At 37.7% G+C, this 17889-nt stretch overlaps 1 protein-coding gene and 2 long non-coding RNA genes across 3 annotated transcripts; 1 reads left to right on the top strand and 2 right to left on the bottom strand.

Annotated features, from left to right (window-relative positions):
- Window positions 1–574: 574 nt before the first annotated feature.
- Window positions 575–5550, bottom strand: LOC137841026 (uncharacterized). The gene is made up of 2 exons (XR_011088334.1): window positions 5153–5550; window positions 575–4974 (listed from the first exon to the last, which is right to left on the bottom strand). It is a non-coding gene; the product is annotated as an uncharacterized lncRNA (long non-coding RNA).
- Window positions 5551–11021: 5471 nt separating this feature from the next.
- On the top strand, window positions 11022–14907 carry LOC125983076 (homeobox protein Dlx4b). Its single transcript, XM_049743967.2, has 3 exons — window positions 11022–11744; window positions 12676–12872; window positions 13639–14907. Exons 1-3 carry the CDS (start codon window positions 11432–11434, stop codon window positions 13879–13881), a joined length of 753 nt encoding a protein of 250 aa, XP_049599924.1. The 5' UTR covers window positions 11022–11431; the 3' UTR covers window positions 13882–14907.
- Window positions 14908–15378: 471 nt separating this feature from the next.
- On the bottom strand, window positions 15379–17692 carry LOC125983089 (uncharacterized). Its single transcript, XR_007486623.1, has 2 exons — window positions 17166–17692; window positions 15379–16710 (listed from the first exon to the last, which is right to left on the bottom strand). It is a non-coding gene; the product is annotated as an uncharacterized lncRNA (long non-coding RNA).
- Between the last annotated feature and the right edge of the window lie 197 nt (window positions 17693–17889).

Here is a 17889-nt window from a genome sequence, read left to right as displayed (position 1 = left end):
CACACACACACACACACACACACACACACACACACACACACACACACACACACACACACACACACACACAAGTAATCTTCAGGAAGTCATTAGTGCATGTGGGTTCAAAGAATTTTTTTTTTTCTCTTTTGGTACCAAAGACAAACATTCCTCTATTCCGCTTGTGAAACTTTGTTGATCTGTCTTGATACAGTACAACTGACTGTGGCAGCACTAGAGCAGCATTCTAATAAATATTTTTTTTTAATTATAAGATGTTGCTGATTTTTATATAGGAAACTGCTTTAAATATGTTATTTTTGTGTCGAACTGTTTTCACGAGGAATTTTGCTCTTTTTCCAAACTATTACCATACCATTGTCTCTTTTTTTTTTTCTTCTTTCTGGGAAGTATGTTTAAGTGATCTGAAGAGGGCAGTAGACACTTTTGTGCAAGTTACATGTAGTTAGATTTAGGCTTTGAGAATCTTTAAAGGGCCAATTTCAGACAGAGGCGCTAACAGGATTCAGATTCAAAGGAGTCGATTTTTTGTCATAAGTACAGTTGGGGTCCATTGATGTTACTTGACGTTCAGTTTTCCCCCATTCTTGTTAATATTCCTGTGTTTTCTTTTTAATTTGAAAGTTAAAATCCAAAACAGCTGAGATACCCACACCAATTTCACTTGTTAGGCTACGAGAGTTCATTGGAGTTGTCAGCGGTTAAAAGGTACGTATGGTGTCTGAACTCATTCCAAACAAAACACGACATTATTGTTGATTGATTGCTGTTGTAGAGCAAGTTTGTTTTGCTCAAAGGTCTTGTGCGAACATAAATATAAGTCACAGGAAGAAAGAACGAAATTGACGACATATTGTGAATTCCTACGCAGTTTGACAGGTTCGCTTTTGGATTGGATGCTTGTGATTGCTTTGCTTTTTTGCAGGGTCCATTTTTAGAGCTTTATTTTAGGAAATAACTGAATTAAAGTTATGATTTGAAATTATTATGATTTGTCATCAAGTTAAAGGCGAGAACATCATTTCTTGTTTCGACATTTATTTTGAAGGCAGTTAAGTTCATAGTGTGACAGTTACTCGAAGATTTTATTGTCCAGTTAGTGACTTTTTTATGAAGGCAAGAGTTCTAGAAAAAAAAATCGAATTTGGAATGAAACAAACTCCCAAATCATCAAACTCCTGCCACAAATTGTCACAGCATTAAAAGGTCACAGCGTGTCACTCTCTTAACTCTGTGCCCAAACTCCAGTGACATTTTAAGAGGAAACAAAGGAGCAGCGAAACGCCGAAGAAAAAAAAACATGCTACTTTTTTTCTTCGCTCACTTTCTGAGCAGCAATTACAGGAAGTGTTGCCAGATGCTTTTGACACGGTCAGAGCCAAACGTAAACAAATCCGCCGCACAAGGTCTGCTTGTCTTTCATTGTTGTTTTTTCTTAAAGGAGCGGTATTTTTAATAAGATTTGTGACAAATATGATGAAAAAGAACGCAAAATGATTTTAGGGTACACCAGCATGACTGAATGCAATGCACCGCTCTACATCTAATAGCAGCTTAAGTCCACGTATCACCATACAAGATGGTATATCGTATCAAACTATCTTCGAGGTTAATTACAGCTTTTGTATATACAACAATAGGCACGTCAGTCATGACTAAACTAATGAGTGTGACAATAGAAACGATGTGAACTGTGTGGGAAAAATACTTCATGTGTTCAGTGATGCTCCTTTCTATTGACTAACAATGACAATGCAAGACGTGATGAGCAGGTTGAGCAAAGTCTTCATTAATGGAATTCAAAGTGGAGTAAATGTGGGCAACAAAGTGGGCATGGGTAAAATCCGGTTTTAATTTTTCATTTTTTTTAAAACACGTACATTTTTTTTAACTAATACATGCTCGAGTTTCTCCATCTACACCCTTGCAGGGAGGCTGTATACATAACATAAATAAATAAACAATTAAAATAATATCCAGCATTAATCAGTTTACCATGGCTGAAATGAAGTCTACTGAGGTTTGATTGGAAGATTGGATTGGCATCATACTTCAATGAACCCATTATATAATTTAATAATACATTTTGGAGTTGGCAAGGAACTGTCAGATGCTCAGGGCATTGTGATGCTCTCTTTGAAAGCCTGGATGATTGCGTGACCTACACCGAAGGGGAAAACTTTGTAATTTGTGTTTAAATTGTAGCTTTTGTGACGCCAGTGCTGGAACTTTACTGACACGCTATGTATGGAGAAACAAGCTAAAGTGAGAAGTCTAATCCAATCTAATTTGTTTGATATGCAAACATATTAGCCAGAGTTAGTAATATTACATTTGGGCTTTACTTGAGTGTTAATTTGCTAGCCATAAGAGATCATGTTTGTATGGTTTTGTTATCACAACATTTCTACCAAGCATGCCAGAATATGTTTGGAATCTGAGCGGTTGATTTGGCAATTACACCTGAAAAACAAAATGCACTAATTGAGAGGAGTGGCTGGGGTTTGACTAAGGTATGCCTGACTTCCTTGGAAAATTGCTTCCGTTACAGATGAATTCACAGCCTGTAAGATTAGATAAGCATCTTTGAAAATGGTCCCAAACGTCTTCTTTCTCAATCCAACGTTTTAGATTGCAAAAGATAATCATCACAGTTGGGCTTCGTTTTAGCTTCACTTTCAATTTGTTAAACATAATAACTGTATAATTGCACAATAAATGTTCTCAATAACAGAGCAACCGCCTTTAAATGTTGTGAAATTTCCGACCACACTGACCTTTACCACAATCTTTAGTTTTCTTGTTGGATGGGTTGCCTGCTGACGGTTAGCGAGCTCATGGTTTGTGCTGATACTTTTATTTTGACAGAGAATCTAAATCCTTCAAAGAATGTGCAGGTACTAACCAACCCAAGAGTGACATGTCTCTGTCAAACAGGAAGGTATTTGTTATCCCACCCAGACAGCCAACTAGTCCATCTGTAAACTGTCGGTCTCGCCAAAGTATCCGGGTGGCTCAAACAGGACTGTTTTAAAAACTGAAAGCAACGGCAAAAAACTCCGGAGTCGTCAATCCGCATATGGCTGCAATTGACCAACGGCGTGGACGGATAAATGGGACCCGACCAATTATCTGACCACCCTCCCTATGTACCCACAAATAGCCGTGTTGTTTGCACTAAAAATAAACCCTCATTTCAGTCTACTAACATTTGACCCTTGACACCAGGAATGACAAGGGCGAGCTCTCTTGGACATGGGGCTAAAAATAACAGCACATTGAACCTGAACCTCAAAGAAGGTTATCATTTTTTAAACCATAACAAGGTGATCAGTCCTCGTTCTACGTACAAAGTAAAAAAAATTGCAATTAATTGTAATAATAATAAAAAATCAGGACAGGTAATGAAACCTAAATAATTTGTTTGTGATAAAAGAACCAGTAAAATAATAATTAAAAATCAGGACTACTACCCAACAATAATGATAATAATAATAATAATAATAAGTGCGATGTATTTTTTGGAAACATTTTGTTTTGATGTAGGACAACAATATTTAGCATTTTGTGTCAGCAATTTAACACCTGTTGACCCACACAGTGCCCTCTTTCACCGTGTCCCACACAGTACAGAGTTAATAACCCTGACCTACGATTGGAACAGCCTGCAGGCTTCACCTGCACATCCGACTCAAACGTGCACACGCAGCGGATGCAGAGGCTGGAAGACTAATAACACACACTTCCAGATGTGCTAGCACCACACATGGGATACCTCTGGATAACCAACAAACCTATGCATTCAATAGAAGTGATGCAAATATCATGAGTGTTTTGAACTACAGCACAGTAATTAGCCAAGTTGATTTTTGTAGAACCAGTTCTTACAGAAACTAGAGGAACAAGTCGCAAATCATTTGATGTCTGGAGCTTTTACACCTCAGGCAAAAGCAGGGAGCGCCCACTTCACTGTATAGTCTCCTAGTCTTTCTATTATGATATTGCTATTCGATGATTCAAACATTTGTTTTTCCACACAGGAGAAGAGTCTACGACCCTCAAATATAAGCCGTTGTTTTAAGTCGCAAAATCTTGTAAAATCTTAAAACACAATTTTATACGAGTACTTGCTCTGATTTCATTTCATGGATCTGCCTGGAACTGTTTAATAAGTAAGACATAGGTGGGTAGTAATATCATTATATTTACTTAAGGACATTTTATTTTGGGATATAGTGTAAGTCACAATAGTTTTGTCGCAAAATACTTTTTCTTGTGAAGAAACAAGTGACAATTTGATTCCATTTAACCGGCATAGCTCAGGAAAGATAGAACAGAAAAAGCCAAGGAGCTAACAAAGCTATGGTGACAATCTAACTCCCCTGTTCAGCAATTATCGAGCGTTCCATCCTGCTCAGACGCTCATTACTTCCAGGCCCGCGAGGACATTTGGAAACACTTGAAAGGGGCCCGTGTAACTTTGTTGTTGTTTATATTATTGTCCGTGTTGAGAGCAGCTAATTAGCACACACTACTACTGCTGCTTCCCACCACCTGCATTGTATGATTATATTCATTTTTCATTCATTATCTTAATTTTTTTTTTAAATTGGATAACTTGTTGATAAATTGTTAGCGCCATGATATTTGGGATTGGTTAAGGTTAAATAGGACTTTAGGGCAAGACTGATTCTTTTGCAGTTTGGACTAAGAGCGGTCAACATTTTTTGCTATTTGGACAGAATAATATTAAAAACATTTGATCAAGACCTATTTTCAAATTATGAAGACAAAAGATTATGAACCAAAGTCCAATGCATTTCCATTCATTTCCTCATTGCTTCTTTAAAGTATGAGATGTACTTATCCTCTTTTGTGAGCAGATCATCCAATCCATCCAAAAATCTGTTGGGATAGGCTTCACCTTTTTGCAGTTTATTGCAAGATTAATTGGAAGGTGATTAGGTTGATAACCTTAAACAAAGAAAACATTGCATTATTTTAAGCTTAAATTCAGTTATTGCATACATATACCAGGAAAATATGAAGAATTCACTTTGCCTTTGTAAATACTCAAAGTTCATCTTGTAGCTCAAACATTTCAAACAAACTAAGCATTAAGCTAACTATAGCATCAAAGTTCATTTCTTACCAGTTGCGCGTGACCAGAAACTTTTTTTTAAATTAGCTACTTTTCGGTCGACTTTCAATTGTTTGTTCCCCCATCTGCCATGATGGTCTGTAGGCAAGATGGCCGTCGTCCGGGTCATCTGACAGGAAGTTTGCTGAATTGTGATGTGGCTATTTATCTCTGCCCCCTGCAGGTCTGGAGGAGCACTAGTGGATATTAACCTATATGATCTCTGCCTCTTAGTTGACGATAATAGTGTGCTAGATTTGCTAGAAGGAATGAAGGCCCCAAGCAACAGCTCTTATAGGCATTCCTTTTGTTCATATGCAAATTTTACATATTTTTGAAACATAGGGGATTAAGAGAGTTTCCCCCAAGGGCAAGTTTACTCTCATATTTACAGTCAGTCTTCTACTGGATTTTATTGGTGAACTGACTTGCTTGGGTTTCCAAATGTGCAACAAAAAACACTGTTTAAACTCTGACTCTTTTCTCTCTGTTTTTTTTTTTTTTTTAAATCACTCACCTATTTTTGACTGGTAAATATTATTTGGCTTTGGCAGATTACTTTAGAATTGCTCGTGGCAGTCGGACAGCTCATTTTGATGACATCAACAAACGTCAAGTGATTGATTTGTAATCTTGCGTCGGCCAATCGCAAGCCGCGGTGATGACAGACAAAAGCGCATGACACTCTTGGCTTGAGTCTGATGTGATTTTATGATCAGCATAAATCTGTGGCGAAACTCAATCATGGCCAATTAAAGCTTGCTCGGTTACAGTCTTGACAAAGTATTTGTCTCCTACACCCGAACGTTCTCCGTAGCTAATTTAAAAATTAGAATTCAAGGTTTTCGCCTGCTTCTGACATATTTATGCAATACATGAGTCTAAATGTGTCTGAACAGAACAGTGAACACTCTCTGCCACCAAAGTGGCACATCTCCAAGGCACTCCTTCCTCTGCACCCGCCCGTCCAGCTTGGCAAAAACCAGTCTACCAAATTGTAGTCTTAAGTCTCATACAAAAATCAGGATCCACAGGCAGTTGCACGTTTCCTGTCTCTAAAAATAAAGCTCTGAAAATGATGATCGCTCATAATGATAACAGAAGAACAATGATGGAAATTAATCGTAAAGATCCAAGTTAAAAGGGAACCCCAAAAGTTTCTTTTCAATATGTTGTATGTACCCCCATTAGTATAAACGTGGCGTTCTGATTAATATTGAGTTTGTGTAATATGAGTTGAGCAGTAGAATTATTATTTTTTTAATCCATCTGAGGGGGCGGCCATTTTGCCACTTGCTGTCAACTACATATTCCTCAAAAAATAAATCAGAACACTGTGTTGGGCTTCACAGAATATTATGACATCAAAAATTTGTGAGTTGATTTGATTTTTGTCCTTTAAAAACAAGAGCAAAGAAAATGACAAATTGCACAGTAGAATAGAGTCGAATACCCAAACATCGTGCAAATTGGAGCGCAACTAAAAGTCAAACAAACGTCAACATGTTCGGCATTTGCTAAAGAACACACACATTACCTCGTCAATATTATGATAATTTGTAGTTGACTGTTAATTGGGATAATTGTTACCTCATAGGAATGCGTTTAAGAAAACTCACATATATTGTCAAAACATAATCATTAAAGATATAATTGATGTGCCACTATATCAACTGCTATTTTAACATGAGCTAAAACAACGAAGCTTCCTGAAGCTTCCTGATCTGAACTTCAAGTGTCATCAATCTGGTGTGAGTTGCAAATATGCAAAAGGAATCTAAAACGACTTGCCCTTCCCTCCAGTCACAACTAATTGGTAAGAGGACATTCTTTGAGGTGAGACAGTATGTTTTCAGAACGCCCTCGTTTTTGTTGCCATTCATGACAAACATGTCGCACCCGTAACAAGCTATAATTAAAATCTACATGCAGCTTTAAGACGGTATCTCACTATAATTTTCTGATCCAGTTAAGCTTTGTGACCTTGATTGCCGCTTACACTCAACTGAGTGGCATTCAGTTTCAAGTTAGAACATTTGCCGTTGGTTATTCGATGTGCTTGTGTTTAATTGCTGCTTTTTTTTTTTTTTAATGTGACTAAATTGTTTATTCAAGCAAGCTGATTTGTTTAAAATTGCTAAATTTGTTAATTATCGTTATAATTATCATAATTGTCTAAGCTCACTTCCATTATACAATATATACTGTAATTACACTGAACGTCTTAGTTGGCTTTGCTATCACTGCATGGAGAAGTAAAATCCTGAAATCTTGTCAAAAGAGCTCCAAAAAAGTAAAGCAAACAAGAAATGGTGAGAAAATTAACACCATTAGAAAACACACCCAAACATGCAAGAAAAGGGAAAGTGTGCATGCTTGCTTTGAATAAAAGGATTCCGACATCAGGTCATTATTTAAAGGTCATCCGAAGCCTCCAGGTAGTAGCAGGATTATTTTCGCTACTTCCTTAATCTTTTCATTTTGCATATCCTCAATTAAAGAAGAAATTAAAAAAGACATTTTAGCATTATACCAATGAACTTCCAGGTTGCAGAACTGCACCCGTCATTTTGATTTGGCCAAGGCGGATAGATTAAGAAAACATGGTAAATGGTTGGAATGCTGATTTTAGTACTCTTCTCTACCACCGTCGTTTAAAAAGTGGATGTGAAACCAAAACTTCTTCTCACGTTGAAATCTTTGTATGTATCTGGTGGTGCAAGGCATAACACAACACATTTTTGGCCTTGTTTCAGTTCATGTCATGTCATGTCACTTGTGTCCTGCCAACTCAAAATACCCCAGTTTTCATAAATTCAATATAATCTTCTTACATTTTGTAATGGTCTATACTCGGAATGGGAAACTGAAACACCCTGAGTTGATTCATTTAAAAAATCCTTTTTTTTTTAAATTCAGCTATATCTTCTGCAAAAAAAAAAAAGGAAAATTTGAGGAAATAAAATACTGAAAAAACACCAAAACTAAAAACATACTGGGGAAAAAAGGGGGTGATTACTTTTGCAAATCGAGCATATGCGGTGGTTGACTCATTTTAAGTTGTTTTCTCTATTCACTAGTCCCCCCCAAGGAATTTGTCCGCATCAGGAATCAAAACGATCTTTGGAAATTTCGGCGAGTTTCAGAATATTACACGTTTTCATAAGCTGTTAAAATTTTTAGGGGGAACTAAAATGGAAAATTAGGTCATGCAAAATCCCCATTATCGAAACAAAAAATTGTGGCTGGTAAAAACCCTGAGCGACTAGTAGCTATGGGAAACCGTGAGCCGTGGTGAGCAAGGAAATGCAATACAATTACAAAAAAGTTTGTTATGTAGTTCTGTGGCTGTAACAAAACCCGTTACGAAACCTAAAATAACACCACACAAAAAAACATTGGCAATAATACAGGTCAACTATCCAACGTAAAACGACATAAAACAAACAATATAACTCTCTCCCCTCCCCTCATGCATCCTTCACACGCAAGTAGAGATGTGCGGAAGACTTGGGCGCCACGCTGTCTGGAGTATTGTTAAAAGTTGTTAAAAGAGACAACACTCTTCTTTGACTGCTACTGGGCCTTGCCTTTTTTGAGCGCCTCACAATGGCACGGCATAATTAGACTTAAAAAAATAAAGGAAATCATTTGAAAGATTATTTGTGTGTGTGTTTGTGTGGGGGGGGGTCGGTCAAAAAACCGTAGTAATATATTTTAACTCATTCACTGCCATTGATGTCTCGCCATACACTGCTATAGACGTCCATTTTTTTTTTCTAGGTAAAATTTCAAATGTTGGATATCTGCCAAAGTGAAAATAAGCAATCAATTTAACAAGACAAAATGAAGATTTGCTTTGAAGGGCTACATCAAATTATAAATTCAAACTCAACTGTAATACACATCACATCAGATCCAGCTTGAACATTTGTTTTTCGATGAAGTTGAGGGGGTGTCAGAATGGCAAGACGCGACATGATTCAATCAAGCAATGAAGAAAAGCGTTTGTGTTTAAGCCCACCCACGCTTAGCAGTACAAGAAATTTGATATGTACTTGCCAAAATAGTTTCTCCATACTTTAATGCGCTGAGAAATGACCAACTCCCTTCTGTGACTCCACTAAGCTTGAATGACATGGTACAAGCTCATTTCATAATTATAGCGAATCAATCCGGCCCAAAAAATACACACAGCAATGCTTTTATGAGCCACATAATATTTTATGTCAAATAACTCGGGGAGATGACCTTGTCTTATTTAGGCCGGGATGGGGTCCTGGCCTCTCCAGAACCCTTACCAAGGGTTCAAAAGTCACCGGACGCCCCAAGCCCTGAGTTTGCTAAAGTGTTTACCCCCGAGGGCTCTGTCAAGGTGTGGGATTGTTTCTGTCTTTTGGGTCCCATACAGAAAGTGTTTTGAATTTTTTAGATACCATTGCTCTTGTCAAAATTGGAAAGACTAAAGGTAGACACAGCTTACTGACTTTCTACCAGTCTAATTCCAATATTAAGGACTGATCAGGGTGAAAAGTCTCAGTCTCAGTAATAATGGACTCGGGTGCTTCCTTTGACATAATTGACGGTGTCATGTTAGTACAGAAATTGGAAGAATTTCTGGAACTGCTTTTAACTGGTTCAAGTCTTTTCTAGGAAACTGGATGTACTTGTTTTTGGTACCTCAGTGTACCGGTGGGGTTCACTAAGAGTCAATCACGGGACCCCGATTTTTCAATCATTAGGTCGGCTAATAAGCATCAATTACGCAAATGACAAAAGGGGTTCAAGAAGTGACCCCGTACGCCATGTTTGGCACTCCTGACTGAAGCTAACCCCAAATAAACAAGACAAAAAAAGATAAGACAATGCAGTCAGGCAAGTAACGTTCACTTTGCATCCGCCATAACCTCACGGCAGATTGCGCAATGGGATTCAACATCCCTCGGAGCACATTTCTACCAGTCCAGGCAGCGACATGTGAAATTGTGTTGCACCACTCCACGGGAAATGTTTTCACCTTTGCCCACTGCCATGCAAAATATGACTCAGTATTAGACAGCAAAGAGGGTGTGTCCCATCTTCAGTCAAGGGAAGAATGTTGGAAGCAGATGAAAGTAAAACCGCTGACTTGGATGTGTAATAGCCTACTTTTACTTACAGCAGTCTGGTTTGTATCCAAATCAAAAAGACAAAAAAAAAAAAAAGACAAACAAATAAGAAAAGTCTCATTCTGCTTTTTAACATATCCTGAAATATGAAATCTATTATTCTTTGGTTTTCAAGTCAAAGCGTGCGGTCATCGTTCATTGTTCATGTATTCATTTATAATTTAACCCAGCAACTGAAAAGTAAAATGCTTTTTCGCTGTCATTACGTTTTGTTGTCGTTTTCAATTTAAGTACACACTTCAAAATGCAAAAAAAGAAAGATTTGTTTTGAAGAAAGGATATCATTAGTGACGCATTCAGTATGAAAATCATAGGGAAAGTATTCTTTTAATTTGCTATCTATAATTTGGCAATTATTCTTCCCTCCCCCCCCCCTTTTTTTCCTTTTGGTTTGATTGTCACTTGTCAAATATTGCTCTTTATATTGATCTACTTTTCGTTCACAATACATTGCTTGCATTTATAATGAGCATGTCCATTCAGGAAAAAATAATAAAAATATAATAAGAATAATATGTGGACCGTGATTTTTTTGCTCTTGTTTCAAAATGATTGTGTTAAAATTGTAATTGTTTTCAGGAATAAAGAAAATAAATCGGCCCTCAGTGTTTTTTTTTTTTTTTTTTTTGGTTCTCTACCTGTTGGAATTCATCCACCAGTCTTGCAGTGATCATTTAATTTTAAGTGGTGATTAAGAAACATTGTATGCCACGAGCGAGCAGGGACACGTTTGAACTTTTGCGACTGATGTTACTGCGCCTTAAGTGAGAGCCAATGAGCGTGCGGTGCGCGAAGAACCAAGTTGAGCCGCACACCGCGCGCGCACCGACACGCAACATTGACACAACACTTTACCTTGACACGCGCATGCAGCGGAGCGGGTGAAGCATTGGAGAGTCTCTGTCGTTTGGAGGACACATATTTATTTTAAATAGCATATTCAAATTGATTTATTTTGTTTTTGTGGGTCCGTGTTTTCTAGTTTGTTACCGCTTGCGGAGAATATGCGCACTCCTTAATATTAACACCCTTTATTTATCTATTTTTTTTCCTACTTGTTTTATTATGACTGTTGTTACCCAAAGCTCCAACAGCTGACCGGCAAAGTTATAACTGCATCCCAATGATGACTATGAGTTCTATGGCGGACACTTTGGTTTCTCCCGATCTTTCCAAATCAGCTTTTTTGGAATGCAGCAGCTATCCCGGACACCAGCAGAGCTCCCCGGGATTATCTCATAATCATTACCAGTTCCACACTCTGCACGCCGCCACGCAGCACGACATCTCCTACCAGTCCTCAGCGCCCTCCTATGGGCGTCCTCTCGGCTACCCGCCCTACCACAGTCCGGTGAGCCCGCACCAAGCTGGGACGTATCTTTCCTACCCGCACGGAGGGCACGGCGGTGGGCTGGTGCACAGATTGGAGAATAAAGGTGGGTTCATCTATTGCTATAAGGATATGGGAGACGCTTGCAAATTTATAGGCTCATTTTTGCCTAGATTAAGTGATATTAAGTTCTTCTTATTGAATGAAAAACATCGGGAAAGTGATGCATTGACCGGATTTTATTTTGAGTCCGATTTGCCGCCCCTTAAAAATTCTAACGGTCTTGTCCGGTTTCACCATCGTTTGTCGCACATTTTTACATTTTTGATTAAGAAGATGTAAGGCAGATGCAAATTTGAATTTAGGAATGAATGCTCATCTAATTGCAACGTAGTTGAGAGTTTTATTGATGGTATTTATCATATTAAATAAAAAGCCAGTCAGCCCTTGACAAGTCTTAACAGGGGAAAGTTATTCATTACTGCTTTTATTCCAACAATCAAATATAAGTTTTCAAAAGAATAAAAAAGCTAATATTTCATTTGTTACGCTATATATCTGTGCAGGAAAGCATCCAAACTAACCCACACTGTCACATAACAGTTAAAAGATTCTAAGAAAATAAAGTTTGTGTCTGTAATCCCCAAATTTCACATTTTATTTGATTGCAAATTGAAACGTTTGTTCAAATCTAACTTTGACTATTCTTATCTTTCTCTAAATCTCACTTCCCTTTATGTGCTGTACCTAAGAGGCAATTATTTTTTTTAACAGAAGCTTCAAAAAGTTTACATTTGTGTTTTGTTGCATGATTAGTTATGATAAAACCAAGAATCCCTTTGTAGGCTAAAAAATTAATAAAATAAATGTACATATAAATCTCAATAAATAAATGTAAAACTAAAAGCAAATGTGCCAAACATGCTAAAATTGTATACTTATTTAAATAGGACCACAATATTTTGCAACTTTGGTCAATGTGGCCTTTTCCTGACTGTGTTGAGAACCTTCTGATGCCTTCTTCCTTCCTCAACCAGAACATGAAAAGCCCACCACAATATTAGAAAATAGAGAGCTACGTCTCAACGGGAGCGGGAAGAAAATCAGAAAGCCTCGGACCATCTACTCAAGTCTGCAGCTCCAGGCCCTCAACCAACGCTTCCAGCAAACCCAGTACCTGGCTCTGCCCGAGAGGGCCGACCTGGCTGCGAAATTGGGCTTGACGCAGACACAGGTATGCATTATTTTATTCATTATTCGGTCAAAGTATTTCATTTAGTATTGAGTATTGATTTAGTATATTTCGTTGCCTTGGTGTTTCCAATTATCGTCCTTTGCTTCAAACCAGTTTGACATCTTTGACATCTTCTTACTAATCTGACTCAGAGGGACGTCTGTCAACAATTGCTCACTTTGCAAGCAAGTTGTGAAAGTACTCCAAAACGAATCAAACCCATAAATCTTCTAACCACGAAAAAAAAAGTGATTACACCAGATTAAGCTCATTATATTTGGACATCAAAAATACAGTCTGTTAATTGATTGCGAGTTCATTCTACTTACTCTGCTTTAAATGAACAAAATGCCAACAATCTTCCCGTTGAATAAATCAAGAATTAAAAAGACACTCGGGTTAATGTGTTGTTAAGCTGTATTTTTCCTGACCTAACAGAACAACAAACCTAAAATAACATTAGATTCCTGAACCAATGACATCACAACGTGTCAATCACCCTGTGCAGTATTTTACTTTTGAATGTTTACACTGTGCAACACCTCCGCAACTTGCAACAGTAGAATTGTCAAATGCCTGCAAATTCTATAATTATTTTATTTTTGCACTAGACTATTACTACCGCAGGACTCATTGTCCTTTTTTTATTATTCTATAATTTGTCTGCACTCCTTTTTTTCTCTTCACTATTCATCTTTAATTATTTCAAACAGATTTTTTTTTCTTTTTGCCTGACTCCTTTTTCATCTTTCTTATTTCCTTCCAGGTTAAAATATGGTTCCAAAATAAACGATCAAAGTACAAGAAGATAATGAAGACCGGACCCAACGGATTGGATGGAGAGCCCAGGCCTACCCCACTCCAGTCTTCCACTTCTCCAGGCACAGTATGGGATATGAGCATGGCTTCTAAAGGCACACCAGTGCACTCTGCTGGATACGTGAACAATTTTGGCCACTGGTACCCCGGACACCCGCAGGATCCCATGTCTAGAACTCAACTGATGTGACACAAGCGATGTGACACAATTGCCCCATATCAAAGCTAACAGTGTCAAACACTGGAGTACTAATTAAGCCACAAAAAAAAAAAAAAAAATGGCGCAAGGTGTGTAAAACATGAAGCAGTTGTGTGTCCTTATGGTGTAGAAGTAAAATGTAAACAGGTACATGAATTCTTTGGTGGATGGTGATTTCTTTGGTGTTAGAATACAAAGATACAAAAAAAAGGATCAAAATCAATCACATTGTTTGCATTACGAATGTAATCTATATTATGGTTACTTATTTGTAGTCTCATTGGGATATGTTACTTGATTGTAAAATCATAATTGACATGGTTCACACGCAACTCGTCAGCTATTTTTAACCAGAGTAGAACAACCTGTTCTCATAAACAAGCTATTAAACATCATATGACATGGGAAAAAAAAATAAATAACATCACCAATTATGCACTGAAGTTAACCTCTTGACGGTGTCGTGAAGTATGGCAAAGTTTCGAGTTTTGTGTGAAGCGATGGAGCATCGTGTTTTGCAGCAGGACTCGACAAAAGTGCCAAAGTTGCTGCAAAGGAGATTTGTGCCTTATCGGCACGCAATGTAGGCTTTTCTACAAAAAGTATTCTTACAACTAAGTTGTATGTTTGAGTAAAATCCTGCCATGATTCTGGACAATGTTTAGAAATATATATTAATATATTTTTTGGGTGGGATTGTGTGGCAGAAGCACATTTGGGGAAAGGGTGTTCTGTGAAGGTCTTCTATAGTTTGAAAAACTGGTTTTGGTGAAGTTAAAAAAAAAACAATGTAAAAGAACAAAAAAAATAAATTTTTTGAGTGTTTTAAATGTACTGAAAGGTGGCATTATAATTAAATTATTTTTAAAAGCCGTCCAATGTGGTATTGTGTATTGAATGACAACAGCTTGTCTTTCCAATTTAATTATTAATCACTATTCAAAATAAAACATGTGACAGCTCAGGGTTTAAACAATCAATACTGTACTGTAATAAAGCTTTTTTGGTACCACAGCACTTTCAGTTTTCTTTTGTTTGTCTTTGCTGAATATAGACATTTTGTATTTATTTGCAATTCCCATCATTTACATCCATATATTTTCCTCTTTATTAACAATTTTGGCCAAACATCAGAAAAAAAAAGCCTGATATTGAATAAAGTACGATTTAAATGCTACAAGCTCCGCCCTAGCTATGCTAGCTGCACAATGCTAATTGTTCTTCGGCATATTTTGAATAGATTGACAGGGCTGTGCAACATAATCTCTCCTTCATAGTTTCTTGTCCCTAAATTGAACAGTAATGTAACATTGTAGCAAATCTAACATTTATCTTCCGGGAAGAAAACTATAAGAACAAAGCTTGCGTGAGGACCAAAAAATGTGTCTGATGACTTGCTACCGGGCAAAAAGCAGCATGCAACCGGTTTCGGAGGAGGAAAGCAGTGAAAGAGTACGAGACAACATCAATTAACACAAGAAACAAACAGCAGGTGTCACTTTTTATTGGCTTGTTAATTCATAAGGTGTACACATAAAACATGCAAGTGGAGTGCCACTGACATTTGCTAGGGATGCAATCAGATATCATCTTAGACTTTTCGGATTGCAAGATCTTCCCATAATGGTGGAGCACTTGTTGGCACGTCCGCTTCACAGTTCAAACGTACAGGGTTCGATTCTGGCCTTACATGTTTCCCCCTTTCCTCCGACCGCTTCTGTTATCTACCACTGCTCACTATGTGAGTAATCATTTGCATATTGAATTACATAACGAAAGCTTTAGTTGTGCTCTTGGTGCCTAATTGGAATATTCTCGCATTGGGATTGACAGGTACATGCTGCAGTGTATTGTTAAACAACAATCAATAACAATTGCAGTATCTACTTAAACCAATTAAATCACAATCATCATTTATGATAATTCTCTATTATTATCCTTCTCCGCTTGTCAAACTATTTGTCATTGTTTTTTCAAGTTAGGGTTCCATTAACATTGTGGTCATCAATTACCTCGTAACCTGACGCTGCGTCTAACATCAACTTGACGATTATAGTGACATTGCGCCAACAAGTATGGAACACCAACTAATCACTCTAATTAGCAGCTCAAAAGCGTGTCGCCCATTATCGTTGACATCATTGAATCCGGCTAACTGAGTGAACTGTTAGACTTACAAGTCTTTTTTTTTTTTCTTTTTCTGGGATCTTTTGACAAAACTTGTGTTGAACCAGCTGCTGGAAAACAATTTATATTTTGAGAATGATTTATTTTATGTGACATTCTTATTGATATTAAGAATTTCTTTGACATGTGTGAACAGGCCATGAGAGCCATTTGAAAATATGTATTATCCATGTGTGGTTTGTAGGTTGTAGCTGGAGGCAGGGAAAGCAAAGTCTTTCCAGCTACTCTTGTAAAGTTGTCTTTCGCTGCTGGGTTTTCCTCTCAGCCGCTGATGTCATCATCTCGTCTCATTCCTTTCTTGCAGGCTCCTGAAGTGTAAAACTGCCTCCAACGAGTTGATCATGATTACTCAAGCCCATAGATTCACCAACATGAGTTTATGTGTGTGTTTGGGTAGACTTTTGTGTTTTTATATAGTAAGACTTTCATGGAAAATTCAATTTTTTGTCTCTATGACTCGACCAGGTGGAGAGAAAATCAGTTTTGGATTCCCCATTCTGTAAGAACCTTTTTTTTTTTTTTTTACTGTCGAATCAGTCATGGCTTTGGAAGTAAAAAACTTCACAGGTCACTACAAGTCCCAGTTGGCTCTCCTTGAGATGTTAAGACACATTCCTCTTTGACACCTGGAAGCTGAAGGATCAACAGAGGAAGGTAAATAGACATGGCAAGTGTCGTCTGGGATTTAACACCAAGATTTAAATGAACATGGTGTCACTCAGTTCTATTTGGATTGAAATGGTCATGTGATTGCACAATCAGTGCACATTTAGAAAAAAGGAAAAAAAAACAAGGGGTGTTAAATGGGCTATAATATGGAGGAAATGACTTTTTCATAGGCAGCATGGTGAGCATGTCTGGGTTGAAATTTTTGCTCAGGCACTCCTGTGTGGAGTTTGCAGTTCTCACTCTATTTAAATCTGTGTTGTTTAATTGTGCCATGTGACCAGTCCAGGGTGTGCCCATCTTTTCACACCCATGATACAAATATATTTTGCTTTTAGTATTGAAATTTATATAAGTGAAATATATATTTGAGCAAGTAATTCAACTTTTCATCAATAAGCATTTCAATAAATTCGACCAACCTTTTTGTGATCTTCTTTTTGGAGTATTGGTCTCTCCTCATAACGTCCAGCGTTTGTTGCTTTAGCAACTTTTCCATCTGCAGCTTTGCAAATCAAGTTTGCTCTTCAAATTGCTATGTTGCAAACATTGCAAGTAGTTTTAGGACAGTTTTCATTCTCTAATAATATTTCCACACTTTTGACAAGCTTGCTTTGCACCGCCACGAAAGTTTGAATTACCCAGCTACCGTCAACCGGTATTTTACGACAGTTGCCGTAAAGCTCGGCACGACCAATCGAGCTCCAATAACCGGAAATTAGAAAAGATCGGGCCAATCCGATCTCGAGATCGGGACATGTTCCATGCACTTAATGGAAAAATAAGTCAAACACTTTGAAGTGAATTTAATTCAACTTCAATGTGATTTTGGGATGACTTCTTTTCAATGCAGTCTTTTTAAAGGTTAGCCCTTGGGTTTGGTTTGCTTGTTTGTCACGTACACACCCGTAGCCGATCATACACTCACCTCCTCCCCTTTCCAACTGTTTACCACATGAAAGCAAATGTTCTGTTTCGCTGCTGTGTTATTAGATTTGAAAGACTCCAGAGTGTCTGCTGTACTGTCACCTCCCAAAACCTCCGGTGTGTGCGTGTGCGTGTGTGTCTGCGTGTGTGTAAGAAGCAAGTGCATGCATGCATGCAAGACAGTTTTTCTGAATTACTTCATTAAGCTCACAAGCCAAG

Source organism: Syngnathus scovelli, chromosome 16, assembly GCF_024217435.2.
Source record: "Syngnathus scovelli strain Florida chromosome 16, RoL_Ssco_1.2, whole genome shotgun sequence".
In the NCBI taxonomy this organism is placed as follows: domain Eukaryota; kingdom Metazoa; phylum Chordata; class Actinopteri; order Syngnathiformes; family Syngnathidae; genus Syngnathus; species Syngnathus scovelli.
The sequence above is the reverse complement of the archived record's forward strand: the minus strand, read 5'-3'. Positions and strand labels throughout refer to the sequence as shown.

Excerpts from the sequence above, each read along its gene's own strand:
- LOC125983076 (XM_049743967.2), top strand. The coding sequence starts at position 11,432 with ATGATGACTATGAGTTCTATGGCGGACACTTTGGTTTCTCCCGATCTT. Across the intron at positions 11,745-12,675 it reads GCACAGATTGGAGAATAAAG|AACATGAAAAGCCCACCACA; the intron begins GTGGGTTCATCT and ends TTCCTCAACCAG. Across the intron at positions 12,873-13,638 it reads TGGGCTTGACGCAGACACAG|GTTAAAATATGGTTCCAAAA; the intron begins GTATGCATTATT and ends ATTTCCTTCCAG.